The 10,604-nt window shown below is 37.7% G+C and overlaps 1 protein-coding gene across 1 annotated transcript in view; it reads left to right on the forward strand.

Moving 5' to 3' along the window:
• The window catches only part of SORBS2 (sorbin and SH3 domain containing 2), a gene marked incomplete at its 5' end in the record, with an annotated part of 46,708 nt that overhangs the window by 16,995 nt on the left and 19,109 nt on the right, over positions 1-10,604 (forward strand). Inside the window, 5 exons of the mRNA XM_009075751.1 lie at positions 364-416; positions 1,120-1,307; positions 3,507-5,066; positions 7,969-8,057; positions 10,031-10,077. Of these exons, the coding sequence (XP_009073999.1) occupies positions 364-416; positions 1,120-1,307; positions 3,507-5,066; positions 7,969-8,057; positions 10,031-10,077 (1,937 nt within the window). The remainder of the gene's footprint in view (positions 1-363; positions 417-1,119; positions 1,308-3,506; positions 5,067-7,968; positions 8,058-10,030; positions 10,078-10,604) is intronic.

Consider the following 10,604-nt stretch of genomic DNA (forward strand, 5'->3'; position numbering starts at 1 on the left):
GAAGGATTTATTTTCAGATTTTTATGTTTTTATAGTAAAGGTTTGTTTCAGCTGTTCTGTTGCTGGTTTTGAAGAGTATAGAAAAGCATGATTTTGGATCATTATTTAGCAGTGATTTAAAGGAAAAAAACATGACTGAAGTAGACTAGGAAATGAAATCTAGTGATGTTTTTTAAAAGCTGCCTAACTATTCTCATGAAATATCACAGCATCTGTGCCAGAGTACCCAGGATGTTAATCATCATGGTCTGTTTTTATAGGATTTGTCACAAAGCAAAAGAGTAATCAAACACGATAAGCAAAAATTGTCACTCTTTATTTCAAATACAAACATATAACATACCCATGTATTTGTTTTCACAGACTTCCTTATATCATCACTATTCAACAGACAGAGGCCTGGACAGGCCCTCTAGGTAAGAAATACTCTCTATGATTTCAACAGACACAGATTATGCAGTGTGAGGATCTTCTTTGGGACCTGAAATCAGCAAACGTTGCAAAGAGTCGGATTTTAACATTCACCTTGTGAGCTTCTGTCAAACTAGAGAGATGCATGGAGAGAGTGTTCATATTTTGACGCTTATGTGTGATTTTGTTTTAGTTTTACAAGGACTTACTGTTTACATTCAGACTAAGCCATACTGTGTCCTGGGTCTTTCCACTAACATCCCTGAGCTTCTGTCTCAGTGACAGTGATTTACCATTTAACACTACCACATGCAGCACCTTCAGTGCTGTTTCCCTAAGTATGCTGCCTCAACTGGTCTTGGTCTCTGTCTTTTTCCTATCTTTGTACTGAAATTCTAGTACCAAAAAGCAGTCTAAAAAAAATTTAGGCATTTATTTCAAAGAAAATGGCATAGCAATTTTGTCTAAAACTTTCAAACAAGTTGGATAATGTTTTTGTATAAAACTTTCAAAAATCAAGTGAAGAACAAATTCACCTTGTCTGTGTGAAGTGTGAGACCAGTGCTTCTTCCCTTTGCGTGTTTCTGATGTATTTGGTCTGGCATTTTTAAATCTATAAACCAATAATATAATTATGAGCTTAATTTTTAAGTTCCTGAATTCTGATCTCAGAATTAGACTGCTGCTAATACTGGTTTTTTTCTGTAGTTGTGCAAGTACTGCGAGTGACTACAGAAAGCGAAGGAAGTCAGAACCTGCTGTAAGTCATCAGAGGGCACACAGTGATCAGAATGCAAACAGACCTAACCTGGGCCGTACAGATACTCAAGCCCCATGTACCACCCTTAGAAAGCCTTTAACTAGCTCATCTCCTTCTTCTCCATCAAGAGCAAAAGGTAAGAGGAGACCATATTTGTTAGCAGAAAACTACTGGTGTGTTGTACAATATGTGTTGCAGTCGCAGTTGCAGTACATGTAGGTAGTACATACAAATGCTTACTGCTGCTCGGCATTTCAGTGGGAGATATGCTCTCTGAAACAACAGCCTTGGGCCTTTCAGGAAAGGCTAACTTGTTTGTTCTTATGTGTGTAACTTTAAGCTGAAAGGCTGGATTTGTAACAAGGATTTTCCAGTTTCAATTGCTTATTCTAACAGAAAATTGACTAATGAAGACTATGAATTCTACCACAACATAAGAATCCATATTAATTCCACTACTCTCTTATTACATTATAGTGATTTTAAAACTTGCTTTAGTATATTGAGAAAGTAAATCAAGACACATAACATATAACATAACACTGCATTTCTGGGACAGTAGACCTTTCAAATCTATAGCTAACGTCTTCAACAGTGTCAGTTACCAGGACCTAATGTAATCAAGCAAACATTCCTAGTCTGATTTTTTTAGTTTGTAAACACTTGAAGTATTTACTACAGCTGGTACAATCTAATAAGTTTCTTTTTCCCAAGTAACTCACCATTCTATATCTGTTTTCCCACATCTCTCCAGACAGGAGGTCACAGAATCAGTTGTTCATTTGGGTTTAAAGGTTTGGGTAGGTTTTCTTAGAAAGACAAAAGGTTTCCAGTAAAACATATATAGAGAGAGGGTAATGCTGTATATGATATGTCCTTTTCTGTCTAAGTTATTATTATTCACTTATTTGCTGTATTTCTTAGCTATACTAATCAGTATAGTTTACTCTGTAAAAGTAAATTCCCACTTAAAAGAACATAATATCCAGATGCAACAGAACACAACAGACAAAGAAAAGCAGTGAACAATGTTAAAAGTGAAGTGGTGGAAAAGCAAATGTATTTTAAACCCAGTGTTATAGTGGTAATTTTAAAAGTGGGTAAACTCATCCATTTGGTGTGCCAGGCCAGGCAATGAAAAGTTGATAAACTCCATTTACCCACATGTACCTTTGACTCCACCACCAGTAACAAGCACTTACCAGGACTTAAGCACTGTCCTCTGTTTGAAAATTCTTCCCTTAAAAGCATCTACCACAGCTAATTAACTTTTGGAAGCAGACCTAGCTGTGTCACTTCCTTCTATCAGCATTGTAACACCTGTAGCATATTAATTTTTCTTCAAATTAACCGTTTTGTTAAAGAGGAAGCACAAGTTGTTTGATCCCTGTGGATTTTGAACTCAAGTGTTTCAGTTTCTGATCCAGAGTCGACTTTTTTTTAGAAAGCAGATTGAGCTGTTTGAATCATCTGTCCTGAACTGAATGTTGCCACTTGAGACCATTTTTGAAAGTTCAGTGCACTTATGAAAGACAACAGTTCCAAATTTGTTCTATAGTGACATCTTGATCAAGCATGCACATAAAAATGTCTTAAAACTTGCTTGAAAACTCAGGCTTTGTTGTGGAAGTCAATCTAAGGGTTATTGTTTCTTCTACATGCTGGTTAGGCTCAGTAAACTGATCCATCTTTACATCCCTATAGCAGTTTGTCAGACACCTTATTCTGCCCTCCATAAGCTGTAGAAAACACCACTCCCTTCAGTGCTATCACACAGCAAAAGAGCAGGCTACCTATGAACAACTGGAGAAATTTCCCATTTGATCTTATATAAAAATTTGTCTTTATCTTAATTATCTTAAAATGTGCTTCTCTCTGAGCATTATACAGCTTAAAAATGCTTCACAGAACAGCTTCTTTCGGAATGCACAGGTGGAAAAGTCAATCTGTGGCTGAGGTCTAGATTTTTTGTTTGGCTTTATCTTTAAATCCTTTGCAGCCTTTATTGTCTGTTAACTTGCTTCAAAATAAAAATTAATGCTTGTTTTCTTATGTGGCTTTGTGGGAGGTGGGGTGTGGAGGGGGTAAGATCTCCAGAATCCATAAGGAATTCTTTTTGTTGTTCAAATTATCATGAGTGCACTTTTACAGCTTAATTATTAGCTCTGCTGTTCCAAGCTGTAGCAGCCTGTGTACTGACCTAAACTGATAGATGCACTAATTGCTGTCTCTTTTCTAGTCTTTCTAATACTTACTGATGCTAATTCCAACTTTCTGAGTCTTTTAATTTCTGGCAATGTCTCTTTTTTACCATGCTGCTCTTTGGATTATAAAGGTGGGGATATTAGCAAAGTATATCCATCCCTTATAAATTATTCAGTGCACAACCACAACACCTCAAATGAATTAGATTACTGTAGCACTTACAGGCAACATTTAGCTGTTCCAAGTGATTCAAGAAGGGCAATCAGCTACAAAAATGGCTGGCAAATGACTCGTCAAAATGCAGAAGTCTGGAGCAGCACAGAGGAAACTGCTTCTCCAAAGAGAAAATCTCGTAGCTGTGATGATCTGCTAACAGATGATCATGATAGCTTTCCTGATGCACAGGCCAAGGCTGAAAGCATGGGCTCTCTGTTGTGTGAGGAGGACTCCAAAGATGTTTCCTCAATGAACTGGACCTCCCCATATGCTGAGGGCCGTGGTAGTGGTAGGTCAAGAGTTCGTCACAGATCTGCCCATGATGCTCCAGGTTTCCTAAAAATGTACAAAAAGATGCACCGCATCAACCGCAAGGACTTGATGAATTCTGAGGTGATCTGTTCTGTAAAGTCCAGAATACTGCAGTATGAAAAAGAACAGCACAAAGGTATTCTTCAAGGCTGGAGAGAGTCTTCTACTGAGGAGGTGCCCAGAGACATGGTGCCAACCAGAATATCTGAATTTGAAAAATTAATTCAGAAGTCAAAATCTATGCCGAACCTTGGTGACGAAATGTTGTCAACTGTTACGCTAGAGCCTCCTAAAAATGGCTTGTGTCCAAAGAGGAGATTCTCTATTGAATCCTTGCTGGAAGAAGAAACTCCAGTTAGACATCCCTCTCAGGTACAAAGAAGCTACAAGTCTAAAACCGTGGTGCCAATTCATATTGAAGTGACCAGTGATGAGCCACAACGATCACATATAGATTTTTCAGACAGTGATCAAGATGGAGTGGTTTCTGACCTCAGTGACTTTATCCAGATAGAGGGTTCATCCTTTTGTAGTGAAAGTGACTTTGACCACTTTTCCTTCACATCATCTGAAAGCTTTTATGGATCAGGCCATCACCACCACCACCATCACCACCACCACCGGCATCTCATCAGCTCCTGCAAAGGGCGATGCCCAGCATCTTACACCCGCTTCACCACCATGTTAAAACATGAAAGGGCTAAGCAAGAAACCACTGAAGATCCAAGGAGACAGGAAGCAGAATCTGGCCTCTCTAAGATAGCATTCCTAGTCAGCCCAGTGCCTTTCCGGAGGAAAAAAAGTGCAGCTCCTAAAAAACAAACTGAAAAGAAAAAAAGCAAGTCATCTGTATTTGAAGCACTAGATTCTGCACTTAAAGACATCTGTGACCAAATTAAAGCTGAAAAAAGAAGGGGAAGCTTGCCCGATAACAGTATATTACACAGACTTATTACTGAGCTGCTTCCAGACATTCCAGAAAGGAATTCATCTCTTAGAGCTCTGAAAAAGAGTCCCATGCACCAGCCTTTTCATCCACTGCCTCAAGATGGTGCTATCCATTATCCACTGTACCAGAATGATTGTGGAAGATTACCTCTTAGTGCCTCTTTTCCAGACATGGATGCAACTAACAACAATGATAGTGCACTGTGTTTCCAAGGTGGATTAAGTTTCTTCTTCTATCCTCGTGATTGTCTTATCCAGCCTTACTCCCTGTGTTTCCCACCCTTTCTCATTCCATTTTCGTGTTGTCTATAAGAAGCTTTCATCCCACAAAATTCTTAAGGAAGGATGCCAATTGCATATAGTTGTTTAGGATAGATAAATTTGCTGTCTATTCACAAAATAAAGTAGTAAGGACAACGGAATTAATGTTATATTTCAACTCATTGATTGTTCTATAAATTACATTTACGTTATTAAATTAAGCAATGTGGGGTTATTTCCTCAGACCTTACAGAAAGAGAATTCATGCATCATAAGATGCTGGTCAAACAGAAAACAATATGTAGATAACACTTCATTTATTATTTAAGAAAAATTAAAGTCTGCATCTAAAATGCACTGTACTATGTAATTTTATTACATTTAAGTGATTAAACTGCTGTTAATTCTGCCAGTATCATAGACAATTGATTCCGTTTTCTTACGAATCCACTGCTTTATATTACTCTTTGTGAATAGATGTTAAGGGCATTTTAGGAAATTTCCATTTCCACTGTTCAAACAATACAATTTCCAATTTCTGTGGCAGCAAAACTAGTTCTTTTTGTAGAATTTTAATATATATGTAAAGTTTTGAGAAATTTCCTATCCTCTTAGAAGGGAAGTTATCAATAACCAACACATGAATGAAATTGTCAGGGTGAGTATGACCGATCTGATTTTAAAGCTACTGGTTTGAATTGTTTGTTGCTCTGCTTCTTTTTTTCTCAAAAAAAATTGCTTGACCTTAATATGTTTTTTAAGTTTAAATTTTTAATACCGAAAGTAACAAACTAGATCCATAGCAGGACTACACAAAGCTGTATCCCATATGATTTAATTTAATGTCTTTGGCAAGTCTGTAATTTATTTCTCTCTTTAAATGATACCATTTCTTTGTGAAAGAATTCTGCTGCTAAACATACAGTCCTCTGTGACAGAGCATCTTGGAGAATTTAATGACATCACAAAGCTATTCTTGAAACTACAAATGGATGTAAGAGAGAATGTCCTTAGTATAGCAATTATGCAATGTTTGATCAGACTCATCTTATCGTTAACCTCACATCTTTTTGTGCAACTTTTGCACGTGCCACACTAGTAAATATGTATTTCAAGAGAAATCAGAATTGAAGCTGTTGCCAGCTCTTCTTAACTTGAATTAATCCTACTTGAGGCCTGATCATGATTAACCCTGGCAGACAGCACTGCATGATGAGACTGTAGTTCTTGGAAATTGCACTGGTCACATATTATAGTTGCTAAATGCGAATTTTCCAGTCCTTGAAAACAAGGAAATCTGTAGTGCAAATTAAATGTGGATGTCTAATAGCTTCTGCAGCTTTGAAGGAGCCTGGCTTGAGGAAAGTGGTACACTCTGTCAACATTAATATCCCTAAAGTAGTGTGGAGAATGACTAGAGCAGAATATTCCCTTTATTTCCATCAGCACCAGTCATAGCTGAGCTCTACTTTTAAAGAAGTTTTGTTGGATCTGTGAGTGTCTCTTACAGCCACAATCCACACAGAGACCCCAAGGTCATAGCAAAGAAACACTGAAAACTACCAATATTGACAGCGTAAGGAGCTGTACAGAAAGAGGAAATTGTCCTTCCTAAAGCTTGTGGGTTTTCACTCCTTTCCCATGTCCTTCTCTTTCTGTTGAAGACTGAAGTGGAAAATAATATATGTGTTTGGAGGTATTATATCTTTAGGTTTCTGCAAGTGAGCATTCAAGAACACATGCCATATCAAGAAAGCTGTCCAGAACAGGAACTGTGATGTACTTGTTGGGATGACATGCTTGCAGCCAATGACATAAATAATACATTTAACTCATCTTTTTGTCTTCACGGTCGGTATTCATCACTAGCCTCAAGTTTTTCTGGCTTAGCCAACAGGCCACTGGAGACCATTTACAGCTCCCTTATGTGAGACCCCAACATAATGGATGAGATGCTTTTGGTTCCTTTTTCTTTTTCACTTGTACTCCTTTAGAAATGTATGGGCATGCTAAGAACAGATTGTGTGAATGAAGTCAAAGGAGGACAAACATGAATCATGTTTCCATTAGCAAGAATCACTGTGGTAGTACGAGACTAAAACAGTACTTTTCAGAAGTTGAGAGGCAGTTCTGAAATAGTTCTGTTTTCATTTCACATTGGCAATGTGCAGAGCTATAGAGAGAATGAGGCTTTTTATTTTATTCTTATTAAAACATGAAAAGATAATTCATCATCCTGTAATTAACTTTGGTAAACTGTGCTTTGAGAAGTCTGCCACATAGATTGGTGAGTAATGATTTGTATTCCATCTCTTAGAGTTGTTTTTATGAAATAACATCCTTTTAAATTCCCTTGTGCTGCCTAACATGTGCCCCTGGTAAAGTAGAAATGCATCTTAGATCACTTAGGAGGAAACAGTGTTTCTTCACTATTTACTCATTGAAGCATGCTTGAATCATACTTTGTGCATGTAATTATGTGTTTATAGTGTTGGCATTTACAAAACACTGTCATGCAACCTGATGAAATCCCAGTGCTGCTGTCATGTCTTCCATTTGGCCCAGCAGGGATGCATTCCTTTGTACTTTGAGGCATAATTTTGCTCTCTTGATCCTCTTATCATGTGTTTTCTTCTGCTGTGGATCAGAGGACAGCTGTTGCCTTTGCATAAGAGTTAGCGTCTTTTTTTTTTCTGTAAAGGTGCACTTAACCATCATATCATGTGCTTTTCTTTCTGTTAAAGGTAAAATAATAGATTTCAATATCTTTTCACCCCGCTAAATGAAACCAGTCAGCATCACGGATTTGTATGGGTTTGTTTATTGGAGTTTCACATAATTTCTGTTTTCAGTAGACCAGGAGTCTCCTGGAAGCTATTCTTCTGCTTTCACTGATATGGGACGATGTACTCCAAGGGAGAGAAGAGGAACTACAGACAAAGAGGTAGTGAAACAACAATAAATAACGCAACAATATCCATATGGAAAATCGGTAACATATCTGGGACAAAATTTGTGTTGGTTTCAAGACACTATGATGATACATCCCAAAGGAACAGTTACTTATCATATCATCAGATGGGACAGCATCCTCATTTTTCATTAAGGAGATTGATACTTCAAGGAATTAAAATAATATCAAGCTTTATAAGATAAGCTATATCTTCTATTTATTCTTAAATAGATCTGAACATCAGTTTACTAGTCATTGATATGCTCTGTCAGAGTTGATTGGAGTGGGTGATTGGAACCGAGAAGAAGAGCAGGTTTGAGTGGGGAAGGGTTGTATTGAGACCCAGAGCATTACACAAAGAAACTGCCTTGGTAGTTTCAAAACTGATATTCATCCTAGAACACATGGCACAGGATTGTGTCCAGACAGTTCTTGAATACCTCCAGTGAGGGAGAATCCACAACCTCTCTGGGCAAACTGTTCCAGTGCACAGTGGCTCAACAGTAAAGAAGTTCTTCCTTGTATTCAGGTGGAACTTCCTGGGCAGCAGATTTGGCCTGTTACCTCTTGTTTTATTGGTTTCCACAACTGAGAAGTCTGGCTCCATCATCTTGCCACTTCTCACTTATGTACTTAAATATGTTCATGAGGTCCCCTCTCAGTCATCTCTTCTCAAGACTGAACAGTGGACAATGTCCACTGCTCTCCCTTCATCCATCCGGGTGGTTGTTTTGTCATAGAAGGCAATCAGGTTGGTCAAACATGATGTACCTTTAGTGAACCCGTGCTGACTACTCCTGATCACCTTCTTGTCTTCTTGTATGAGTATTACAAAGTGCAAGTTGACAGGATCCCTGTAAGAACTTCAGGGACTTATTTATTGTAGCGAAGACAATGCTCTAGGTATGCTAAATTTGCTAGCCTTTAAAGGACAAAGGGAGATAACCCAGTCAAGAACACCTGACCTGGAATAAAGGTAAAATGCAAAATTCACATTGCCCCTTTTTATTCCTCTTATAAAAAGATGCACACCCTTACATTGTTACAAATAGTATCTCTCAGAAATAGCATAATCAGCTCATTCTAGTCCCTGGTATATCCTAGAGAGAAATTTTTTTAAATATAGCAATCTTATCTGTGCAAGTACTTGCAGAAAAGGACTAAATCACTTTGCCAAATACCGTCATATAATACTGCTTACTGCTTCTGGCTCTTGGGTTGGATTACAGTTTGTGTTTTCAGCACAAGCTCTGAAGACAGAAAAAGTGTGTCAGCCATGCAGGTGACGAGAGGTAGGGCTGGTTTACAGGTCTATTTCTGAAACAATATTGAGCTTACATGTACTTGGTGATAGAACTTTGTAAATATATGAAAGGAATGGTATAATGTGATTGCCTGTGATAGCAAGAGAGCTGCAGAGATGACCCAGATCACCTCCAATCCTGTGTTTCTCAGACTTTCTTAAAACTGTGAATGTGATTATAGAAATGTAAAATGCTCCCAACAATTTCCAGCTGTCAGAGTAATTACTCCTTTACATATATATATAAAAGTAATTCAGTATTTGCAATTTTAATTAGCCTTAAGATATTGAGTTTAACAGAAAAAAAGCATCTAAAATACTACAGAATATTAAGTATGTGAATTTACATTGTATCTAGAGATCTAGTTGCATACAAGTCACATTGACATAGTTAACTTTTATTTTTTACTTTGGTAGTTCTCTTAAACATATTACAAAGCAGACTGTATGAAAATTTAGCTGCTATTTCGATTTGTAGAAATCTAAGTCCCAAACACCTAACTTCTGTAAAGAAGAAAGCTGTACTAGCCTGTTTCTGCAAGCACCACTGTAAAGCACATCCTCTTCCTTTTTGGATCTTGGTCACCTTTATAAAAGTTGAAACATGTTTATCATATAGTAATACTACCTGATTGTATTAATCACTTTGCCTACTTTTCAGAAACTGCCAGCTAGAGCTGTATATGACTTTAAAGCTCAGACTGCTAAGTAAGTACTGGACTTTTGTTCATTTTTCAAGCAAACTCTTTGTAGCACTTGTAGCAGATAACTGCTGTTTGAGCCAGTTTCAACAGCAAATACCATAGAAGCAGAGGACCCTGCTTGCTGTCACAGTAGTCTCTGCATTAGCAAACTATGGGAGAAGTTATTTTGTAATAAAAATAGCTTAAATTAGCATATTCTCCGTCATATATGTTCAAATTCGTGAATGGCTGTGCATCTTCAGCCTTGCAGAGCATGTGTCCTGAGGGTCACCCACTGAATGCTCTTCATTTGTTGTGAATTGTGTTTAGGTTACACAGGGTAAAGTGTTTCAAATACTGTCATAGATAATAGGCTTACCAAAATTCTGTACAATGCATCACCACCTTCTTGTCTGTCAGCATGCACAGGATCTCTGCAGGATGTGACATGTCCCATACCAAGACAAACAACAACAGTTCATAAGGAAAATAAAATCAGGAACCACTGATTTAGGATACGAAAGAGTTGAAGTAGAGTGCCTGTTGCATTCC

This window comes from Acanthisitta chloris, unplaced genomic scaffold (genome assembly GCF_000695815.1).
Source record: "Acanthisitta chloris isolate BGI_N310 unplaced genomic scaffold, ASM69581v1 scaffold13365, whole genome shotgun sequence".
Lineage (NCBI taxonomy): Eukaryota > Metazoa > Chordata > Aves > Passeriformes > Acanthisittidae > Acanthisitta > Acanthisitta chloris.